Source organism: Haemaphysalis longicornis, unplaced genomic scaffold (genome assembly GCF_048455015.1).
Source record: "Haemaphysalis longicornis isolate Haplotype H1 unplaced genomic scaffold, Haemaphysalis longicornis Haplotype H1 scaffold_12, whole genome shotgun sequence".
In the NCBI taxonomy this organism is placed as follows: domain Eukaryota; kingdom Metazoa; phylum Arthropoda; class Arachnida; order Ixodida; family Ixodidae; genus Haemaphysalis; species Haemaphysalis longicornis.
In genome coordinates this window covers 735,526-760,041 of record NW_027526225.1, presented here as the reverse complement: position 1 = coordinate 760,041, position 24,516 = coordinate 735,526, and the positions used below count along the sequence as shown (strand labels likewise).

Below are 24,516 nucleotides of genomic sequence, written 5' to 3'. Positions count from 1 at the left end.
GCGCATAACAGAAACACGCGAGCTGCGCAATAAATCTCGCCAGCAGCTTGTAGCCAGCCAGACTCCGAAGACGGGCCACGTGGTTAAACTATTGCACTTGAACCTTGGCCTTATATTACCCCCATGCGCATTTCTCCTGTTTGGAGATAGGTGCCGCTAGCGTACGCATTCGCGTAAAGTCGATGGGGAAAAAAACGATACCCTTGCTTGCTTTTGAATTCATTGCACGTTAATGTAGCCTGAACGGAATGAAAACTGGCGGGAGGGGAGGGGGGGGTTCCTTGGCACTTAGCGGAACTTAGCAGGGTTCCGTGGGACCAACATGCTTGAGAACCCCTGATTTATAGTATTTGTGACAGGAGAAGCACTGCAACCGTAGACATTGGCGCAGTTGAAAGTTCCAGTCCAAAAGTCCGCTTCCTCCTCTTCGTTCCCTCAAACCATGTGAACAATCCTCGTTCAGGGCCATTCAAGATACCGCCCATTTCAATACACACACACATGCACAGACACACACGCTCGTCTTATATGCTAAATCTTCAGCGCTAGATGAACGGATTCCAACATGGGGTTTCAAATGTCCCTCCCTCCCTCCCCTTTCTCTGGCTGGCCGGCCACGCAGCTGTTCCAGATGGACCTGGAGTGCCTGTCGTCGCTGATCACCCTGGAGCACCTGAACCTGAGCTGCCTGAAGCGCGAGCTGCCCTGCCCCTCGACCTCGAGCGCCCACTCCCACCACCGGGTGCCCCCGCCCACGCCGCCCGCCACACCCACCGCCCGGCCCCCGTTCCTGTCATGCTCCACGCCCGACATCAGCCTCAGCCAGGTACGTTTCCACCAAAGCTCAGCATCTGGGGCACCATAACGGCTCCATAGCACGAGGCGTTCCGTAGCGCGAGCTTAAACTCGGTGGTAGCAAGAGGCGGTCGGTCGTTAACATCATAAATGGCCCATAGACTAAAGGTCAGCATATGGGACTGCAGAACTGTTCTTAGAGAAGTGTTCCTTAGCACGAGGCATTCCATAGCGCAAGTCTAAATTCTACAGTAGCAAGAGGCAGTCATCAACACCGCTGCATTCATTAGATAGTGGTGCAACGGTTCACACAGTGAACTGGTAACATCACTCACATTACTGTTGCTGTATAGTGTTGTAGTTGTGATTAGTCAAGAAGCAGGTCTTTGCCACTCTTCCCTACCTCAACAGAAAGCAGCGATGGAATTTTCGAGCCGAATTCGCGGGTAAAATTATTCTCCACTAGGCGAGACCGCATGTCTGTGTGCTGTAGATGAAAGCAGTGCAGAACACAATCACGGACACAGTGGCAGTGTCTCGGAGAGATGAAGGGATTTCCTCTTTCTTTCTTTCTCCTTGCCTGCACGCTTCCTGCGCGGCAGAACGTGCCCCTTCTCCAGCCGATTGCCCCCGAGCCGACCGTGAGCGTGGTGCCCTTCCCCTTCAGCATTGTGACGCTCCTCTCCAAGTGCCAGCAGACGGAGATCCTCTTCTCCACCTTCATGCAGGGTGGGTGCCTCTTTGCCTCCTCGATTTTGAGGTTTTAAAGTGAGAGCTTTCTTAGTTGGATCGATGGCATCCTGCCAGAAAACCAACGCATTTTCCCCACAGACCGGTTGGTCGACCAAAAAGCCCCGATTAAGACATCTGGGCACATGTAGCGCGCGTAAAATGGGCTTACATCCTGTCGAAACGGTCACTTGAGAATTGCAAACAAGGAACGGCTCTAGGTATGACAATACAAGCATCAGTCATGAACAAGGAGCACAATACTATACCTCTATCTCAGAATCCCTGTATTGGTATACTAGTACACTCAGATTGTTTTGTAGGTGCATTTACATAGTGCGCGGAAAATCATCGCACGAGTTCGTTCTTCGTTTCTGATTTGGGTCTTCGGAGGGTCGACCATTGATTGGGCACAGAAGTTGAAAGCTCCAAAGTACTGATCATCTCCCATTTTGTGATTAATATCGACTTCTTGTTTGTTCAAGTCCACGTTGTGCGGGTTAAACAAGCTAGGGATGTGCTAAATTTTTAGCCGCACGGACTGGCCAGTGTGCTGTTGTAGCCCCGTGTCAGCAAATCAGCAGGGACGAGGATGCAAGAGGAAAGGGACACTTTCAGGCTCAGCTTTCTCATTGAGAAATACGTTTAAATCGGCCGGAAAACTCGAAACGTGGCACTTATGCATTTTGGAATTGAAGCTGGTGAGGTTGTTACCGTAGCCGACTGCTTTTTTCGGATCCGGTGGGGAATGGAAAAATAGTCCAAATAAAAGAGCACTCCGAAAAATCCTCGAGTCACGAAAACAAACTTTATTTCATTTAAATAGGACTGCAGAAGTTGCGAATGGTTCCTTTTCTTACATTCCTCCTTCATGTGAGAATGTCTGCTTGCATATCTGCAACATCGTGTTTTGTTTGTAAACGTTGGACAACAACGCGCTGGCAACGTCTTACGTTGACGGTTGCGGGCTGTCGGGAGCTTGACCCCGGCAGGAGTTGAGCCAATCCCCATCCAATCCGAAGCTAGCTAGGTGGCTTAGGATTCAAAATGGCGTCGTCCTTGAGTCACTCCGTGGTGTGGTGGCTAGCCACCATAGCCGTGGCTCTGTTGCAGTAAATTTTGTCTGCAAAATCGAACTTTCGGCTTTGTTTTGTCCGAAATATCCATTGTTCATTTACTGTTGAAGAAACCGGGGCGGGGACCGCGGGACATGGGTGACTCTTTAATGGTGGATGGAACTTTACAATGATGGTGATTGTTGAGGGCAGCTGGTAATAGCCACCTCTTCCTCTTCTAATATTTCCATCACATACGTTATTTCTATGGGACAGTTGACGGTTCCTCGAGAAAGTCCAGAATATTGAGCAAGTCGGAATTTTTGAAGTTCGAAAAAACACTCGGCTACTGTAGATGGTTTACAACTTACTTACTTCAATGTCTCTTTAACGAACCAAATCACTTTGGTGCACATGAGGAAGTTTTTGCAAGTTAATTTAAGTGCTGTACGCATTTCTCCAATGTTCGAGGTACATTCGGGCTCTTTCGTGAAGTTGGGTGTCAAAAAAATCGCGGGCTGAAGTGCTTGCAACGCTTAAGCTTTGAGGCTGCAACTAGGGTAGCTGTCTGAACCTGCGTGTCTGGAGGAATGCTGGGATTTCAAGCGAAGAAAGAACACACGAGTTCTGACTAGCACTTGGGCTCGCAATTTCCACAGAATCAGTGCGGCAAAATGAATGAAGTGGGAACATGTTGGGCCTGAATACTTCACAAAACTGGGTGCTCTGTGAATGTCTACTGTATACGCTTTGAGATGGACTTGAAACACCCCGGTGCATTGGAGTGAGTCATTTCAGGAAGGAGAAAGTAAAAGAGTGATGGGTCACTTTCTGCAGTGTGCCAGATAATGGCGTATCGCCTTGCGTCATAGCTGCCGCGTCTTTTAAAAAAGAAGAGAATAAATAAAACTCCAATAAAACAAAAACAGGCATCTGTAGTCTGGGCACGCAATCACCATAGGCGTCGACGCTTGGACTAGAAAACTGCAAACAGGAGAGAGAGCTGCCAAAATGTGTGTCCACTGTGAGGGCCGATGTGGTAGAGCCCAGATTGATGCAAGCAGTGATGGTCTTCTTTTCTGCTGCTGCTTGTAGAACACGGTGCAAGCATTCTCCCATGCGTCACTCTGCTGTACATCACTGCTGGGGGCCGTCAAATTTATCAGTGCCTCTGCCTGTACGTTCTGGAGCAAAAAAATTATTCCGACCGGGGGAAGTGTTTGTGTAATCTACAGTGGAACCTCGGTGATACGAATTCAGTTGATACGAATTTCGTTGTGATACGAATTTTTAAAATTCCCCGGCGAACATCCCCACGATTGAGGGACACGCGCCGCGGAAACCTGAATGCGCCCCTCTCCCGGCGCTTCGCCCATCCGGGGCGTAACTGAATGGGGCAGAAAAAAGAAACGGCCGCCGTTTAATAACGAAGACAGCTAGAAAAATCCACTCCGGGATATACGTAGCACGGCTCTAGCGGCACGCCGTGGCAAAATATTGGGCTTGTACGACTAACTCACGAGGTTCCCAGGCCGTCTAAACTTTTTCTGCTGCGGCCTATGAGAACAGGCTGGATTTCAGGTCGTTCCGCACTAGTTAACACAAAATTGTGGCGTTCAGAAAACAGATAGAAAAAACGACTCCCGGGTTTGAGTACTTCAAGTTGTGGGCTACAAACCCTTTATTGTAGATTTCTTGCAACGTTGTTTGTGTAGGTTCCCTGCAACACTTTTCATGCCCGGGGTGAGGCGTATCGCCACAAACTTCGAAAAACTGACGCTACGTGGCGCCCCCATCCCCCTCCTTTTTCCTGGAAGGAGTGGAGAGGAGGACCGTCTCCACCCGAACACTCGCCTCTCCTCAGCAGAACCAGGAAGGGTTCCCATCTGTTGTCGCTAAGAGTAACAAAGAGGCAGTCGGTAGTGTGCGCGAGGACGAACAAGGCCTGCTGCCCTGGTTTGTCCCAAGGAAGTGGGGGAGATAATTGCTGCTACTGAAAAGGTTTGGCTGGCTGTCCTAAACCCCTCCCCCCCCTCCTCATTTTTAGCCTGTGCAGAGCAAACAAAGCGTGCTCCCCTGGTTTTTTTGCGGGGGGGGGGGGGGGGGGGGTGAGTGGGGGGGGGGAGACTTTCCAGCACAAGAACTGTGCCTGAAGGACCTACGATGTGTCCACACGCGCTACTGTGTACAGTTTTTGCTTCTTTGTTTTCTTTCTTTTTTCTGAGGTGGCAAGTAATGCTATGTTAGTACAGTGTCAAATGTGAAAATAGGTTATCCGCACGGTTTCTTGCAGTGATGCGTTAAATGGTGTAAAACGTATATGTTTGCGCGCAGGTATGCCATTTTGTCTTTTTTTTACATACGGATTAGTATGAATGTATTTGTAATCTGTTTAGCGTTTTCTCTTCTTTTGCTGTATTGTGTTTTTCTTATGTATACAGGTAATCATGCCGTCCTTGTTACTGTATATATCTATTCCCACACATGCCTAAGGCCTGGCGCTCAGGCTGGAAGTATGAAATAAATAGTAAATAAATAAAAATAAAGCACCATCTTCAAGTTTCTGAGACTGAAATTATGGCGCAAGGGGGGTTGCCAAGAGCTGAACGAACGCCGCTTTTTTAACGCTATTACATCGAAGCGGCGTCCGTTTTATCAAAAATCGTTTTCTCGAATGCCGGTTTATAGATTCACCAATGTTCGTTGGTTTTTTTCGTTTTAATTGTTATTTTATTCAATTTATGTACCATTCATCCCAATGCTATTTATTAAACGCTTTTTACGAGAGGGAATATATTAATTAGAGGTGTGTTCCAGTTTAATTAATTGTTTTTCATCCTTTTGAAAAATTCCCAGTATATTGTCGTAGTTTCGCAGTTTTTTTCCCGCAGCTTTTTGTTCAATATTTGTTGCCTTTAAGCTTTGCGAATTTTCTCATTCTTGTGTGCGCTCTAGAGAATTTGTTTGATATTTTGTTAATTGTAAATATTAAAATTGTGGCCGCGCTCCACTGCTTCCAAGGCGCTTCCATCAGAACAGCACCAGTTAAAAACTGATATGCGTTAAAAACGGTTATAAAAAGTATAAACGATGCGGTAAGAAGCATGCATATACGTGAAAATGTCAATGGCGCTTAACCGAAATGGAAGCAATTATACATTTACAGCACACTGTTACAGTTAAAGTGTCGGGAATTGTACAAACGCAATGGTAGTGCTGCACCTGAAATTAACCCCAATGTTGAGAATTGATGTTTGGGATTCCAAGTTACTACTATTTAGACGCCTATGAACGGCCCATTTTAGACGGGTCTAGGACATTTCGATGTACTGGGACATTTCAATGCGGGATGTTACGGTGCAAGCATTCCGGTGCACCGACATTTTCGTACGCCAACTTTTCTGCGAACGGATTTGTGTGCTTATTTGTGTGAAACTTTCGGCAACTTATTATTTGTGTAGGTATTAGGTTATGGATGACTGTCTACGCACTGATTGCATCGTTTGTGTTTATGCTTTGAAAGTTTTCGGTCAGAATTTGAGATTTTTTAGAGCTTTATTTAATAACTCCTTTAGGCAATAACAATTATTATGTATCTTATTTTTTTCTAGGGGCGCGGGCGAGGGTTCAGAAAGTCACAAAAAGAGCAGCTTCTTGCCGCCTTGTGTGGTGCCTTGCATCTGCGCAAAAAGAGATATTTAACGATGTTACGGCACATATAATGTTACACTGACCTCGAAAGGGACAAATTATGCAGCTCTTAAAGCTTTATGCTGTCGTTCATGAAACTTTGTGTAAATGAGCTGAAGAAACGGTTCCGGTGCATCAAGTGGTTTTTATTAAGACTTGTAACAAATAAAACTTGCTCAAACGTAGGCACTTCCAAAAAAAGACGTCTATTGCTAAGCTTGCGCACCAAGCTTCTGAACTGTGCCTTTTCTGTGCACCCTTCGGTGCCACACACAATAATTGCAGCTCTCTTTCCTAGGTGTAAATTCCGAGGACACCTAAGCACTTTTTTATGATACAGTGATTGAGAAAGCATTAGTGTCCAGTTGCCGAACGTGCACTCTCAATCGTCCTTTTTTCTTTTCTGTCTGTCTATCTGTCCGTCTGTCACTCGATTCAGCCGCTGGGCCAAACATGAAACAATGCTGGAACAAGGAGTATATATAGGCAAAACCGTCCCAAGCTACTGAACCTGGCGGAGTGCATATATTTCTACGTGTCAATAGTGTTCAGAAGAAAAACTTGGCCGCGTATCTGCTCGCTTCGCTAGAAATGTCGTCGAAAGGCGATAGTCTTCTGCAGCCCCTGCCGTTTCATACATTCCCTCCCCCCCTCTCACTCATCACATGTCTGACGCGGTGGAGGTTAGCTAAATTAAATCCAATTTTCCACCGCCGCAACGCTCGCACGCCATCTGTTGGAGCCTTTGCTACTGTTCGGCTTGGGGTTGCGCTCGAGCTCGAGGCTCGGGCGCCAGCTTCTTTTTGTATTTTTTGGTCAAAACATTGTTTTAACGCCTCTTTTTTAAATTTGCTATCGTGAAAACCAAGGCCACGTCTATTCTTATTTAAAAGAACGTGCGTAATCCCGGTTATGTGCTTACATTTTGCCTCAAATGTACCTGGGGTTTCCTTCGCGCCATATTATTGGGACATGTATGACAAATCTTGGCAGTTTTAGAAGTTTGGAACGGTTTTGCGTATATAAGCGTCTCGTTCAACAATAATTATAACTTTTGGACCGGTGGCTGAATCGGTGCCGTCCACCGGGCGGGCACCCTAACATCTGCGCTTCATGCTCGCCAAATAAAGATATATCAATCAATCAATCGCGTTTAAGTAGCCCAAGAAAGACTATCGTCTTTAAAAAAGCATTAGGCATAATTGAGGCAAAACATTAGTGCATAACTGGCCGCAGCAGCGTTCTTTCATTCAAAAATAGACCTGCGATTGGTTTTAATAAAAATGCGGTAAAAGACGGTGTCAAAAACAGGCCAGATAAAAGTAAATAATAAAAGAAAGATGTCTCCGCAAGAGTGAGAGAGAGAAACCTTTATTTGGGGCAAGGCTGGCCCTAGGCCTGTTGGGGGAATAGGATCAAAGGAATGGGTAAGGAAGGGGAGCAGACCGGCCGTTCTATACTGCTCGTGCTAGACCGCTTGTGACTGCGAATACAGCAATTTTGTGAAGGATGGGAGTGCCCACGGAGTGAGGGTCTATGGCTATCGCGGGATCATTGGTGGGGGCAGAGAAATTTCTATAGCGAGTTAATTTGGGGCAAAACCAAATGAGGTGGTGCAGATCAGCTTTGGTTAGGGAGTGGCACTTGTTCACGAATACCTCAGCAGCTCATGGAACGTAGGTAGAGAAGCCAGGAACCCAGGCGGGGTGAGGTTTTTGAGGCGCTGCTCCAAGAACAATTGAAAGAAAAGGTCCCAACAGGTGGCGCGTGAACCAAGAAAACGAGGGAAAATTGAATCTAATTCATCAAACTTCAATTGCATTAATTATGGGGGAGGCAGGGGGAGAAGAACAGTGTGAGGGGGAGAGGGGAGGATGTTACGAAGCGGGGGCGGCCGAAGGCTATGGTATACATTTGCAGCGAAGCAACCAGATACGCAGCCAATTTCTTATCTTCTCCTCGTGACTATGACTCGGCACATACCCGGGGAACGTACTGTAAATAAAAGTACTACTTACAGTACGGTAGCATACCCCATTTCAGGTAGTATGACGGACAGGGCGTTTCACGTAAGAGCGCTAGTCCAAGAATATTGTTCACTGATCATGTCGCGCACTGGCCGGTGGTTGAGGCGGGGAGTATTAAAATATTTTAGTGTACGTCTAAAAGAAAAGAAGAACCTACCCGCATTCAGTAGCACCTTTCTCTTCTTGAGCAAAGCTGTCTCAGGGGCTAGCGCGTGCAAGTCGATCCAGCAATTGCTCTTTTCAGAAGCGTTCTCGTCGGGCCGGCATGCGTCTTTTTTAGCTTTGGAGGCACCGGAAAGCCCGTTCAGCGGACGCGTCCCACGCAATAGAAAACATTCATAACGTGTTTTTCTTTTACTTGCCGAAGACTTGCATATGCTCATCTGCTTGTTTCGGCACTGTCGCGTTAATTGCGTATTTCTTTGTTTTTCGTTACTCATAATGTTAGTATACTTGCACCTCAACCTTAACGCAAAGTAGGTAAGGGTTGAGGCATTTGCTTTTTGGTTTTTTATGAACCCCGAAATAATAGATTATGATCTTGCTCTACCGCTTGTGCTTTGCAACAATAACGCAAAATGTTTTTGTGCTGCAAATTATTTGTCGATGCAGATATTAGCATAGGAAAAATAATTTTCCTGAATTCGGGTGTGAATGTTCGCGAGTAGAAATTAAAAGCGAGCAGAAAAAGAAAAGCTAGTTACGTTTAATCGCATGCGCCTTCAAAAGACGTCCCACGTATCAGACACCTGATTAATTATAATGTACGAATCAATGTACCAACGCAATTTGTGCAAGTTGTTCAACAGCCAAAAAAAAAAAAAGTTCGGGATGTGCCAAGTGCGAACAAGTATCATGCAAGCGGAAGGAAATAAAAATGCCCTGTGACAAATTGAACAGATGACCCCTTAATGTCGAAAAGGCGACCCATGGGACCTGAAAGGCTTTCGGAACCGACGTCCCCCAACAACACATTTCATTCCGTGAAATAGCCAGGGCACCGGGCTGGTCGAGCGGCGCGGTGAGGAGACGATGCGTCCGTAGCAGACGACAAGACGAACACTGGCAAAAGTTAACTCATTAGCGACGCTGCAGTTGACCCGAGCCTGCTCGATACGTACTAACGCACATTGTTTCACAAGTCGAAAGAAAATTTTACCCGGCTCTTTCCTTCGAGTGAGAAATGCGGCATGAGCGCCACGAAAAAAGCAGGCGTCCAAGCGGGGCGAGCCCTCCCCGGCCCATAAACGAGCCTCGTCCACACGGGGGCCCATGCAGGGTCGTTTTGTGAGGGCTCCCCTCTTGTTTTTTGTTTTTTTTTCCCTTCCTCGTTCGGCGAATTTCAAAGGCGAAAAGCTGGCCTCTTTGGGAAACCGTCGCGAGCGGCTAGACCCTGTGTGAAGGCCCTGCTTCTCGCGCCGCGGGGGAGAGAACAAGAGAGAAGGAATTGTGTCTCCAGGTCGCTACGCCACGTGGTGTCAGTTTTTCGAAACTCGACGCCGTGTCCCGAAATCCTGGCCATGAATGCATTGTATGCAATGTAAAAAAATTCGGATGATCCGTACGCATTTACCACTCCGGTGTGGGTGATACGAACACGCGAGCCGCGAGCAGACGACTGCGGCGTGGACGGGAGGAGGGAGTGTTGGTGCGGCCGTGCGGCCTTGGTTGCACGCGGGCACAAAAGCATTGAGCGTGAACCGCATGGAGCGTTTTCTGCTCGCGAAATCGCGCCGCGCACGCCACAGGCGCGCTGACCTTGCCGCTGTGAGCCAGCGCACCGACTACTAGCGACACCTGCCCGACACATCAGAAGCCAGCGCCGCAAGCGCACAGACTATGGTGACACCTGCCTGCCACATCGAAAGCGAGCACGCAGCCGAGCAGAGCGAGTGTGCGGCGCGCGGCCGGCGGTAGTAGCTTGAGAGGCTCCTCGAGGCGTCTTGCCTCGCTAATAAAGTTAGTTTTCTGCCTTCGAGTGCCTTGGTCGCGTCTCAAGCCCTCGCTGGCCCGCGTCGCCCCTCACACCGCATAACCACCTGCACGCGCTGCGGCCGGTGGCGGCAACATGGCGGCGGCTTTGGCCGCGAAGTGTTGTCGGCAGCTCGAGCGACCGCTTCTAAGCGCTCTCTAAAATATTGCTCAAGGCATGCACGAAGTTGCTTGAGCGGTAAAGGAGCTTATAAATGTAGGTGAAAACGGTACTATAAAACATCGTCCGCGCCGCTAGTGAAAGCGCCCATTCAATATCTACTGGGGTGTTAGGCCTAAACATCTCCGGCGGGGCCACCGGACAAACTGCCGCCATGAAGAGCGCACCTCGCCAATGGCAGTTGGCAGGCTCCTCCCACTGCCGCGCGCGTCAGGCGTCATTTTCCGAGCGAGGTAGCATCTGTCGCGGGGGCATGCGGTTCGCATGCGCACGTCGCGTCGAAGGTGAGCACGCGTTCTTTTGACTCCCGCGTTGACGATTCGGGCCGGCACCTCGGCGCCAGCCTCTGCTGGGGTGGTACCTCTGCCCACGGCCGGGCTAGAGCGGCGGCGTGCGCGCGTTGGTATTGACACAGCGCGCGCCGCCGCCCTAGCCCGGCCGTGCTCAGCCTCGGTTGCCGCCAACGTTGCCGCAAACGGCAGTGGGAGGAGCCTCATGACTTGCGCCAATGGGGAGACGTGTGCCTCAATGCGGAAATTTCGAAGCGCTCGCAGCAGCTGGCTGGGCCACCTCCGCGGCGCATATTTGGCGTGGATGATATTTTGTAGCGCAGTTTTCTCCCGCTTTGTGAGCTCTTTCCCGCATGAGCAATTTAGTTTACACCTTTGAGCTGCGTTTTAACAAAAGGTTACAAGCGGTCGCTGAAGCTACTTGCACCTCTTCACAGCAAAAGCCGACGCCATGTTGCCGCCACCTGTCACATGCGCGGCACTATTTCATTTTTTCTCGTTTTCTGATGATACGAATTTTCGGGTGATACGAATATTTTTGCCGCCCCTTGAGATTCGTATGACCGAGATTTCACTGTATTTCTTTGGTTGGTATCGGTGTGTTTAAGGTAGATTTGTTGTTACGCTACGGTGAGCCAAAATATGCAAAGAAAAAAGGTCATCACGTTTTATGGGGGAGGAGCGCAAAAAGTGAAAAAGAAAATTCTTGAGAAATTTTACTCTGTGGACGTGAATGACCAGCAATGCTGGAGTGTGGACTATACGCGGCCCGTCCGTTGCGACGACAGAGAAACGGAGGAGTGAAATTGAAAAGGGAGGATGGCAACTTGTCTTGACGGGATCGTAGCTCAGAGGAGCCGGATGCACACGAACTTGTAATGCTGACCAAGACAGGATGGTGCAAAAGTTGACATGGCTGGTGCGGGTTTTGCAGTGGCAAATCTTTGAGAAGCTTCCATTATCTATCTTAGGGTCTACTGATCTCGCAAATCGTACCTATTGATGAGTAATCTACTCAAAGTACTTGTGACTTGTCCGATTGATGAGACGCGTTTGCTTGAGGCCGAAGTCATGTTTTGAACATCATGTGAATTTGGCGGTGACCATGTGCAAGTAGTACTTGGACTGAGATGTTTGTCTTCCCCACTGATAGAACTCACTACTTTGCCCCGAGTGAGGCATAAGACAAAGTCCATTTATCCCGAGACATAAACAGCTCCGCTTTAGAAAAATGAGAAAGCTGTCGCCAGGCCCGTACCATTGACCAGTGTTTTCGTCTGTTAGATGCTTTGATGTTATGCCCGTCGCATTCGCTGCAGACGATCCCGTCCCCTCTCTTCACGGACGATCCTTCACCTTTTCTGAGTCATCCCTTGCATTTGGTGAAGGCTGTTAAATTGACAAACACTTCCCGTTCAAGGTGCTCCTAGTATGTTTGTGTCGATATCAGATAATGTAGTAGAAATGTTTAACAATGTATGCGTTCAAGCTAGTTGGTAATGTTGTAGAAATGTTGTCTTTATATACTCACACACCGACACATTTTTCACGCAGCCACGGCCAAACACCAATATCTCTTTTATATGCCCTCCACTGTTTCTAGTGCCATCATGTTTGTTTGCTTACGAACAAGACGTTTGCCTATAAATGAACAAAGACTCAGGTGTACTTGCAACATAGGTCGACCTCTTGGTTAGAAAGGGAAAAAGGCTGGTAAAAAAAAAAAACAAAAAAACATTCTGGCGAAGGGCTTACCAGAAACGCCGTTTTATTCATCCTCGTCCATCATCCTTCATTGGCACCCTCTCTGCTGAACTTGTGCATCAGAGCTGCCAGAGTTTTCCTCGAAAGAAAATACCCTTGTGCTGTGTAGAGTAGCTCAGACCAAATCTGAATCTGGTCATCCCATGGTTATTTGTTTTTGAGGCAATCGTTATAACTAGCAGTACATGGCACCGGGAATGTAGAAAGAGGATATGTGGTGGGGAAAGAATTCCTCTCCGTCACTGAGTTGGGGCATTCTTTTTTGGCAGTGGCTATTTTGCGGGCAGTCGGCAGATTAGCCCGGGAGAAAAGTTGCTGGCAATTCCCCAGCAATGCTGCCCCTAGGCGCCAATGCTGCGGCAGCCGGAGGTGTCAACTTTAACGTTGGGGACAAGTTTTCGAGCTTCGCCGAGCTTGAGACGAAAAGATTGATTGGTACTGTTCTGTTCAGTGAATTACGTCAAGTTATAGAAACGAGTCGGCAAGATTGCGGCGGGCATGTCGAACTTTGACACTCTGATTACGGACACTTTGATTGGTGCTTGTTGTATTACCACTTGCCTTGTGGGCGTCTCAGCAAGCAGCCGAGAGCTAAAGTTTGGCAGTGTAGTGATTGTGCAAAGTCGCTGTTTTTAATCTGTCTGATTGTGGTTGGTATATGAACGCAAAATTAGATGTCTTATGGATATCTGCCTGCTTTGCATAATTCCATGCAGAAATATTGTTTTCACTGAAGTTCGTGTTTCAAATTCTATAGCATTGAAATAAACAGTGGTGAATTCTAGCCCTGCAATCTTGATTTTCTGGCTGATAATTTCTTTATTGTGTGACTTTTCTTGAAATTCTACAAAGGAAACACCAAGGTACATTCACTGTCTGTAACCAAAGTTTCAAAGTTCGCGTCGGGCTGAGTCAAAGTTCGACATGCCACCGCAATCTTGCCGACTCGTTTCTATAACTTCACGTAATTCACTGAACAGAACAGTACCAATCAATCTTTTCTCCTCAAGCTCGGTGGAGCTCGAAAACTTGTCCCCAACGTTAAAGTTGACATCTCCGGCTGGTGCCCAGGGGCAGCATTGTCGGGGAATTGCTGGCAACTTTTCCCCTGGGCTAATCATCCGGCAAAATAGCCCCCGTGGAAATGTGCCGGCAGAATAATCAGTTTATCTGGGCCAGCCAATGGGAAGGAACTGCCGGCAACTTTTCTCCCACGCTAATCTGCCGGCTGCTGGCAGAATAGCCACTGCCTTCTTTTTTATCCGCCTCACAAAGTCGCTACGGTCTGCCAAAAAAAAGCTAAAAGCTGGTTAATTGTTTTGCCTAGACTGAGTGTGAGGCTCTCATTTTGGGACACAGTGCTGTACTGTGTCTTTCGTATTCTGTGCACTTGTTCAGAGAAAGCAGTTGTCTTGATGATAGTCGAAAGCTGAATGAGCTTGTGTGGAATCGTTTGCGATAAACCTCCGTAGCAGAGTGAGCTTCAGACGTGTCACGAGAGGGCGCTGGTGCTGACAGAAAACCGTGGCTGCAATGACCTGTGTGCAGAGCTGCGGCCACTGAACAGCGGCGGCAGTGGCAGTGGTGACCACCACCACCAGAATGACCACCTGGTGGACTACGAGGAGGGTCGGCTGCTGAGGCCCAGCCCCAACGAGCTCCTGTACGAGCAGCTGCTGGAGAACCTGCAGGCGACGCACGACCGCGAGGCGCCCCTGGGCCTGGAGGAGCAGCTGCACCTGCCGGACGAGATCCACAACCGGCCCCGAGATGTGCAGGCCCACGCTGTGCCCTTCCCCGTGCCCGCTGTCCAGGCCGCACCTATCACGTGAGTCTCTCTCTCACCCGCCGCGGTGGCTCAGTGGCTAAGGCGTTGTGCTGCTGAGCACGAGGTCGCGGGTTCGATTCCCGGCCGCGGCGGCCGCTTTTCTGATGGAGGCGAATAGCAAAAACGCCCGTGTGTACGAGATTTCGACGCACGTTAAAGATCCCCAGGTGGTCTAAATTAATCCGGAGCCCTCCACTACGGCGCGCCTCATCGCCTGCGTTGCGTCGGCGCGTTAAACCCCCCAATCAATCAATCAAGAGTCTCTCTCTCTCTCTCTCTCTCTCTCTCTCTCTCTCTCTCTCTCTCTCTCTCTCTCTCTCTCTCTCTCTCCCTCCCTCCCTCCTTCCCTCCTTCCCTCCCTCTCTCTCTCATGGTTTTCCCCAGAAATTTTTTAGAGGTGGACATATTTAGAATGGAAAGAGGAGGGAGAGGGCAAAGAATTTAAGAATTTGAAATTTTCATCACAAAATTTGAACAACTTTGGTCAAATAGTACTGGGTATTGTGGTGGTGCTGCAGCGTGGTGAAAAGTGAAAGCTCTTTAACAAAATGAAAAAGCATTGACTCCAAGATTTGCATGCTCCCGGCAATCTCTGAGACTTCGAAGCCACTTGTTCAGACTCCTTTTCATGTAACCAGGTGGTGAAAAGTGCGGCCTGCGGCCGCAGGCGTTGCTCTCGCACAGTGGCTGTTTTTAGTTCCTCAGGCGCGCATTTCAAACGGATCAGTTGAAGTGGTAGGTGGCCTACCGAAAGCAGTGGGTGGCTAAGCAAAAAAGTGGGCATCTTTTCCACCACTGCCCACTGTGGCGAGAACCCTGTTGTGTGTACAGTTGAACCCCTCTATAAGAGACACATACCGGGGAGCAGTTTCTGTCTCTTATACGAGATGTCTCTTATAAGCAGGGTACCATGTTTTCACTTACTAATCAGACCCTACTATATTGTGGGCACCGTATGACTAAAATGAGCTCAAAAGAACGCTACAGCATGCTGCAAAAGGCTCATTCTAATTTATGTTTGGCCCCCAGAATTTATGAAACAGTTCTGAATCTTTGTTTGCTTCATGACTGTATTTACACTGTTTTTTACAACCGATTCTACAAGCTTTTTTTCCTTTCACTGTTTGTAGAAGATGAATCGTAGATGTTGAGTTCACAAGCCTGATGAATAGACAAAGCGCACAGCTTCTTCCACTGTGTGCTCATGCTATTCATTACGCTAGCAGGACTCAACATCTGCGATGCTTCTTGATTGGGAGCTACGCGAGTGGGAGAGCCCGCATGTGCGGTCGCGCTCCAATGGATGGCAGTAAGCTTCAACCACTTCTGCAAGTTGCATTTCCATTGGCAGGGCTTCTCATCGTCATTTCATAGCTGACTGAACCACTGTGTGTTTGCTGAAGTTATAATAAATAGCTACTGCAGGCATCTGTCGCCCACCTGTGTTTCCACAATGGAAGCAACTGCAATTAGTGACTGGTGGCACTGGATCTGAAGTTAAAATGTCTGTTACAAGTGAGATTATTGATTAAAGTTCAAGGATGACTTGTCCCTTATAACCAATCTTCTACATCCGATGTCTGTTATAAAAGAGGTCAATTTAATGGGAAAGATAGGGCAGCCAGCCATGTGGGTGAATAGTGTCTCTTATACCCATTTGTCTCTTACATCCATGTCTCTTATAACGAGGTTCAACTGTATATGTATTCGGTGACTTCTGGTGTGCCCCAAGGCAGCGTTCTCAGTTCCTTACTTTTCGTAATTGTTTATCGATGCTTTGCCTTCCCACATAACATCTTGCATGCAACTTTTTAAGGCAAAGGCCTTAACTGCCCCATTCTGTGAAAAAGCACCGTCGTTTGTTTTGTGGTTGTTCTGCCAAGAAAATTGCCACTGCTGTGAAGTTTAAAAAAAAAAAGCACGTGTAATATCGTGGGATTTGAACTTTCGATCCCGCAATAGCTGGCCAATGCATTTCCGAGTGTGCTGTCTCCACAGGTTGCCAGCACAGAACAAAAGTTGTTGCCCTTGTTGTAGTTCCTTTCTTTGTGGCTACAGGCTTCGCTAGTAACGGCTACGATACTGTTTCTTAGGATGCTCTAGCTGTGCGCCATTTATTTCAATTTAACTTGGGAACTAGCGCATTTTTTAAAAATCTTCAAATGTAGGCAGAGACTATAGTTTGGTACGTAAATATATGAAAAAAAAAAGCAAAAACAACTATGGGCCTAGATTTGAATAAGCACAGTAATTCATGACTCTAGGTTTGTAGATGAGCAGGGCAAAAACGCAGCAAATTGCAGCTTGATAAAGCTCCTGCCTGCTTTTCTTGTGGGGAGCAGCGTGAATGGGTACATGTAAAAATGAACCATACTATGGCATAGATGGCTCTCCCTTCATGACCTCTTTGTGTCTCCCACCCCCCCTTTTCCTGTTCTATTACTTTCGTTTTTTTCACATCAGCCTTTTTTTTTCCTTGTAGCTTTTCAGAGATCTGTGGCAGAGGTGCACAGGCCATTGTCATCAACTTGAGTGATGTCCTTGCTATTAATAGCCCAAGGAACACCTCTCAACTGCCAGAGCTCGACTCGCGAGGTCTAAAAACCCAAAATGTAGGGTCTCGCACAGGTAGCCACAATGTTTGTGAAGCCTATCGTAACACCCTTTTCCCTTTTTGCCTTAACAGGCACTAAATGATGAGAGGAGGTCTTTGCTGGCTAAGTGTAGTCTCAGTGTCATTGATATCTTATATCTTTGCTGGCTTAATGTAGTCTCGGTGTCGCTGACAAACCCTTGAGCTTGAGTGGATTCATCACGTGACCCTTTTTATTTTCCCAGGTGGCGCTGTTTTGTGGCCAGTTTTTCCAAATCCGAGAGCAGCGACAACGCGAGCAGCCAAACCGTTCCCAACTCGCACGTGGTCCTTACCTTTGTCCCCGCCACATTCTCCAACCTCCTGCGCCTGATGGCACCCCCGGACGACCACGACTCTCCAGAAGCCGACGCCCACAGCAGCCACGACAGCCATTGCGGCAGGGCGGTGCCAAAAGACTACTCCAAGCTGCAGACGGAGTCGTCTTCCGAGCCGGCCGCCTCCGAGCCGGCTGCCTCATCGGCTGCGGAGGATCCTCCCGCCAAAAACGCAATTTCGGAACGTGACCTGCAAGAATCTCGCACCTGCGAGCTGACCGCCTCGCTTTCGGACACCGCCGTGTCTAGTCATGGGGCCGGGCGGAAGAAGTTGTTGCTGCGACAGCGGTCGGCGGGGGCGGTCGACTTGCGCGTCTTTAGCCAAAGCCGCTGTCGAAGCTTGACGCCTGGCCCGCTGCCTGGTGGAAGAGGTGGCGAGGATGGAAGCGCGTCGCCGGAGGAATTTGGAGCGCCACGCGGCGTGCGGCACCCGGTGTCGGTGACGCTGCCTGTGTACGTGTACGACGCTCCTGTGTCGGCCGTGATTGGCCGGCTGGTCAACAAGGGGGTGTGAGGCAGTGGCGGGACACGTACCTCGACCTAACGACGCGAGTGGACGAGAACGCACGGGCTGGGTCGGAGCCCAGCTACATGGAGTACAGGCCGGAAGCGTCAGAAGGTGCGAGTTTTCTGCCAACCAGTTTTATTTTCCACTGGGTCACGCCCGAAGTGGGAGGACCTGTTTCAGGACTCCTTTATTAAGCTCAGGGGCTCACGTTACCGCATGATTTCAAGATTGTGTTGCCTCATTTCATGATTTTAGGAAGCAGTTTCAGGGCCCATTTAAATTATCAATGTCTTGTAATCAGTAAGGGTGTCTAAGTTTCGGGCAATATCACAGCAGCATCGACAGAGGGTCTGGTCAGTGCCTGTTTTTGGAAGGGTGTGCACAGCGCCAATTCTGTCGAGAGTGCAAGTACACTAGTTTTGTTTGTTTTCTTGCTTCGATCAAGTGTAGCGAAACGAGCGTTGTTGAATTAAGAATGAACTAAGAATGAATTTTTTGTTGTAATTCAGTTTCCGCATGGTTAACGATGACTCTAAGTAATTTGGCATGTGTGGATGAAGTGAGGCGTTGTTTAGCTCTAGTCTCCAGGGTTTCATTACAGACAGTTGGCGGTGTCTCTCCTCGTCTGTCCCAGGCTCGCCCTACAAGACCATGTCACCCGAGCCGAAGTCGGATGATTCGGAGTTTGGCAGCGATCGATTTCCGGCTCGCAAGCACTGCTCACGCCTACGCAAGGCTTTCTGCAAAAGCTTTGTCTATGGCGTGTTCAGGTGAGCCTGGTGCTATGCTAAAGGGAGCTTTAATGATGGTGATTCACAGCAGTGATGAACAGTGGATGGGTCAAATGGGGTTTTGCAAAGGCTAAGCATTTGCTCTAACCAATCGGCCACACTTACGGCCGTATGTTGTATCTGCGGCATGGTGCCACTGCTGTAATGTATTTTACGACGGGTGTGCTGCTTTCGCTTGCAATACACGAGCGTATGTGTAAATGAAGCCATTTTAAGTTGGCTCGACTGGGTGGAAACAGGTCTCGCCGAAGGAGTGGTTTCAGGGCCCCTTTATTGAGCTCGGATGTTGGTGACTGCATATGGAAAGTGAATCAACGTATTCTGCAGTCTTCTTATAGTTTGCAAAAGCAGTTCCAGGGCCCTGTTGACGGAATCCAAATTATGCGTGGGAATTTTAAAAATTTAGAAAATGGTGAAATTGCAAGAGTGCTGGGACTCAAAATATTCTCAGAAGAAAATTCAGCCTTGCCTCATGTAGTGAAGTCGAGAATGATGCGAGAGCAGGGTGCTGTGCCTTGGTGATTTTGGTTTATTTCTGGTTTAGCGCAGATATGGTTGTGTTTAAGGTGGTTACGCGTATATGAACCAGCAAAGATGTTCCCGAAGCACACCGCGTGTCCCAGGTTAAGATACACAGCTCTGTTATAGCACACACTCCTCGTGGCTAGACTGTTGTGGGAGTTTCAAGACATGCAGTTTAATCAAAAATGTAGTCAGTTAAGGGAAAGAGGACTGCAAGTTGAACAACATGAAATGATGATAGATTTTCGTATTTATTACGTGCTGAAGCACTTCTCAGAGAGCATTCATCAGAGGTTGGAGCTGAGACGCGTGCTTCCCCTTACTCCTCACGCGTTGCAGGGCCCTGCGTGAGGGTCTGCCCGTGGACATCCAGGACGTGTGCACCGTGGTGGAGGACTCGTGTGAGGAGACGGTGCTCACCCTGGACATCACCGACTTCATCCAGGCCATCTGCGGACACACCCGCGACTTCCGCATCAAGTCCACCGTCGAGCACTCGCACCGCTCCTCCGGAGGGGGAGGGGGCGGAGGGGGAGCTATCCGGCCGGACGACGACGCCACGGGCTGCGACAACGGAGGGGCGCTGCCGGAAGCGGACAGCGAGGCGGCCAACCGGGTGGACGACTTGGCCCACCTGTCGAGCGAAGGGTGAGCTCAGGATTGCTCAGCACTCACCAGTTGCAAGACTCCCCATGGGCCCCATGTATCAAACGCCGGTTCGCGGTTGGCACTCCTGCACGAGGGAAAAACAGGGGCAAAAAGGGGGCAAGTGGGCTAGCCTGTCATCCGTCGGCAGAAAGTTGAATTAATACTCAAGTGCTCGTGGCTGTTGCCATAAGTCGTACGAGAAACACCATGGAAACATGAGTGGACATTGCCTAATTTACAGTTTCCAGTTTCCCAATTTGAAAAGCAAGCTTTATTTTATTTGTTTGTGTTATCAATAGCAAAGTCCAGTTTCTGTCCCCTAGGCGCTGCGCCACTGCAGTGCAACCTCATTGCAACAGGTCTGCTTGCGACATATTCGGGTACAACATGCCGGTTTGTGATGCTTGGTCAGTCTTCCTATCTGTACCATTGATTAAACTTTGTTGACTGTGGATTCTGTTAATACATACGTTTGGATATAACAGACTAGTTTAAAAGGTTAGCAAGTCCAATTATTACACCTCCACAGTGGACTTTTCTTTAAGTGCAGAGAACCTTTTATCTGATACGTTTGCAGTGTTTGTGTTTTGCTGTGTTTGTGTTTCTAATCTACAATGGGGATAAAAAAAAAAAACAATTAAATGACTAAAAAACAATTGTGAACCAGTACAGGTGAAACTTCTTGCCTGTCAAAAATTGGCGCTGTTGAGTGTGTGCAGTCATACACCTGCACTATACGTGAGTGTGATGTCCCGGTTGTGAAGTGATTGGATTTAAAATTTAAGGGGGCAGACTGGTCTTTGAGCTATTTTTTTTATTTACCAACCAATTTTAATGAAACTTCACTGCATTATAGAGTGTTTTGTGCTGATTTCAAATCTGCCATTATATTTTTTGTAAGTTGATTATATTTTGAGTTAATCAGTGATTAATTGCCATTATTTTGGGTTACAGTTACGAAATAACCACTCCATACAGAATGGCAATTACCCCGTGGCTAGGCAGACAAATGACTAAAGAATACAACGTAGGAAGAACTTTTTTGATTTAGCTATTTTTTGTCGTTTTACAACACAGTGAACTTCGCCTGTCCCGTGCTCTGCCAGAAATGGCTCACGGGTGGTGCCAATTGAACACAATAATAATTTTCCAAAGCCTCCATTTGAAAAATTTGTTTCCAACATTGTATTCTCCACACATTTCGGTATCAGAAGCAAGCAAAAAGAATTACAGTTGTACATGCTCTGGGTGCCGAGATATCTAAGGACGAAATGCTAGCTTTGCATTGCAAGAAAAGTGCCGTTTCACCACCGAATTCTGCGCTAACTGAGCTGTAGAGTGCACTTTAAAATGCTATTATAATATAATAACAACAAAATATGGTGCCTTTTGATGAGGAAATTTACAGACTGATAGAAAAATGGCCGCGGAGGCCAAAAATGCCATTTTCAAGAAAACGCTTTTTTTTTTACCGTTTTTCGGCCCCAAAGACCCAACTGCCCCCTTAACAATGTTAGTGCAACAAATCAGAAAGTTACCGTAGCTGATACAAAAAAAAATGCAAGCCCCCATACGAAATAGATCGTTACATCTCCAAGCTTAGCATTAGCAGCATGACCTTTATTTGCACTTAGCTTGTATTCTTGTGGAGACAATGCAAACGCAAGTGTAGGTTTAACTCTTTCGGGACCGCTCCATAGGCCATCGATCACATATGATCGATGGCTTCGCGAGTCTGCAGAATACAAATTTTCGCTCGGTGGAACACCTAGCGACATCTAGGAGATAGTTTGAAAACTGGAGTTTTTTCTTTTGTGAAGTTTCCTTTTTTATCGCCAGGCGGCAACGCATCAGGTATTTTATTCTGACGGGCAGTGGTTTCGAATGTAAACAAACATGGAGTCATACTCGCGCGAGCGCGATAAGAAATCCGCCTTGTCTCGTCTCGCATATCTTTGCCTTCTACTGTGGATTTTAACGATGAGAGTGGCAGTGAAAAGTCGGAATGCGGCTTTAGAGATTGGATTTGAGCTCGAGTGAGGATTCGGGCGTCGATCAGCCTGGAACATCAAATCGCGCTCAAAGGTGGGTGTTGGTTTCGGTTTCAATTGGCTCTGGAGTAAGTATGTGCGCTCGAAATATGTTCTCGCTGGTTTATATTTGTTTGCTAGGGTGTTAACTACCTATGGTGGTGATCTCCTGCCACCAGCGCAGAAACGGATCTAGTTTTCACCGCGATGAGAGCCCGGCGTGTACCTGGGCGACGACGTAGCCATGGCCCTATTGCCAAAGAGATCACGCACAAAACAAAAAACCAGTTACACCTAGCCGCATCAAACTTTCGCGATGAAGAAACAAAGCATTGTGTTACATTTTGTATATCCTGAAATAATTTTATTCTTTTTTAATATTTTTATTTTTACGCTTTTTTCTATCTTTTTCTGTAGTTTTTTTACGAAGCTCTTACTTTAAGATTTTTTCATGGTTCTATCGTCAGCGTTGAAGTAAAACTTGGTATTGTATGTCAAAGAACATATAATAAGCTGCATTTTGGTATATGCTAAGGCAGGATGGTGCCGTTGCTTTATGTAATAAAAAATTTGTACTGAGACCTCCCTTTTTCATCACTTTTTCTGGCGGTCCCGAAAGAGTTAAGGTGTGAAAGAGCAGTAGTGATAGTAGGAGTGAATGAAGAGATGGAGGGGGCGCCATACAACAGGAGAGCAGCGTGTGATTTTGTGACGGGCCTCAGAGTGGTGCGGGAGGCCAAAACTGCCAAAGACCTGAGTCATCCTGGAGGTCTGTTGTCTTGCTGTTTCAGTTGTAACTGCACCTTGAAAAGTGATTGGCATACTTTCATTGTTTGTTTTGTTTTTAACAGTTGAAGAGCCCGAAGTTCTTGTTATAACAGACTTTATCTATGATTCCATCAAAGTCTGTAGTAACGGTAGTATTTGGATTGTTCATACTTAATTTACAGTAGATCGAAATCGTGATCGCGATCATGGCCTCTTGTAACAAGGTTATGCTGTACACTTGCCCGTCATCCTCAGTGAAGCAGAGATGCTTGGGGCATCCAAATTCTGAAGTGGAGTTTCACGACTGGTGTATATTGAAGAACTCTGGTGCTAGTGACAAGGGAAGCAATGAGTGCTGAGAGAGGGCGCCACGTGACAACATGATCATCATCATCATCGGGGTTGAGCGAAGGAAGGCAGGTTAGGGTTGGTGTGAAGGGAATAAAGGGTTAGTCGATTGAATGAGTGGCAGAGTGTTGAACCGTGACAGAAAATTATCTGGGTGCACCACATAATAGGGAGTTCTGCTGCGACAAAAAAACAGGAAGAAAGAGAGAAAAGGGCGACATATGTGCTCACTTTGCTGCAGCAAATGTCGTCGAAAAACGATAGTCCTCGGCGGCTTTTGCCACCTAGCTGCCTCTCTTCGCTTGCCACCACCACCTCACACTCTTACCCTTCCGTCTTCCTCCTCCCACAGTAAACACAGTGGAAGTTTGCTTCACTCAATCCATTTTAGCCGCGTTCCACTGCTTGTGCGCTATCCCGTTACTGTCGGACTTCTTGGAATGCCGCCACGAAATCTATACGTGTGTGTGACCTCTTCTTGTATTTTCGGGTCAAAACTTTGGTTTTTAGAGCGTGCACGCTTTTATTTTCCATCGCAAAAATCAAGCGCACATCTATTTTCAATTAAAAGAACACTTCAAGTACCAGTTGGGCATTGATTTTTGTCCTGGAGTATGCCTGATGGTTTTTTTTTTGTTCAACAACATCGACAGGTGTGAAGTATGTTTCAAGATTCAGTAGTTTGGAAAAGTTTTGCCTACATAAACTTCTCATTATTAGAATTCTTTTGTCCTTTGGCCAGGTGGCTGAATTTTCGGGTTTAAGTAGCGGCCCCAGAGAGACCGCTGTATCGTCTTTCAAAAACCGCTGTGCAGGGTGGGCAGCCAGTTCCCGGTGAACCTGCTGGAGCGGCACCACCCGTGCGAGGTGGTGCAGCAGCTGCACCTGAGCATCAAGCAGCGCTTCCAGGAGCTCCTCGAGGAGGTCTTCCAGCGCATACCCTCGCACCCAGACTACTACTACTTCTGCCCGCCACAGGGGCAGCCACCGCACCAGAGCGCCCGCACCGCCGTGAGTGCCAAGCGCGAAACCGGAGCCACTCTGATGCGCACTTCGGTTGCCGTTTAAAAAAAAAAAAACTGCTGTTTGCACATTATTTCTGTCATTCCCTTCATTCCCACATCTGCATGAACAGAACGCGAGTCATTTAAAGTTTTCACCTCCAGGGTGCACTTTGTATTGCACAGTGGAATCTCGATGATACGATCCTGGGTGAATCGAATTTCGGGATGATACGAAGTTCTGGGAAGTCCCGGCAAAATTGCATTGTTTGCAATGGGAAAAGTTTCGGCTGTTACGGACGAACTTGCGCGGCCCGGCGGATGATACAAACGAGCCGGCGAGGCGTTTGACTGCCGAGCGAGCAAGCGGCGATGACGTATGGGCTCTCTCTCTCCTCTTTGACACTCTTTCTCGAGGAACGGCCGGACTGTTGTTTTCTGCTCGCAAAAACGGGCCGTGCACACCACAGGCGCGCTGACACCGCTGCGGAACCACCCGCACGCTGTGTGTGGCGTGGCCAGTGGCGGCTTCGGCCACGAAGTGGTGCGGGGTGCTCGAGCGACCGCTTCTAACTGCTCTAAAATGCTGCTCAAGGCACA

The 24,516-nt window shown here is 47.9% G+C and overlaps 1 protein-coding gene across 1 annotated transcript in view; it reads left to right on the top strand.

The window, feature by feature from the left end:
* The window catches only part of LOC144162245 (KICSTOR complex protein SZT2-like), a gene marked incomplete at its 3' end in the record, with an annotated part of 187,230 nt that overhangs the window by 98,335 nt on the left and 64,379 nt on the right, over positions 1-24,516 (top strand). Inside the window, 9 exon segments of the mRNA XM_077692705.1 lie at positions 623-826; positions 1,398-1,524; positions 14,051-14,330; positions 17,169-17,797; positions 17,800-17,919; positions 18,443-18,578; positions 19,461-19,769; positions 23,731-23,926; positions 24,439-24,467. Of these exon segments, the coding sequence (XP_077548831.1) occupies positions 623-826; positions 1,398-1,524; positions 14,051-14,330; positions 17,169-17,797; positions 17,800-17,919; positions 18,443-18,578; positions 19,461-19,769; positions 23,731-23,926; positions 24,439-24,467 (2,030 nt within the window).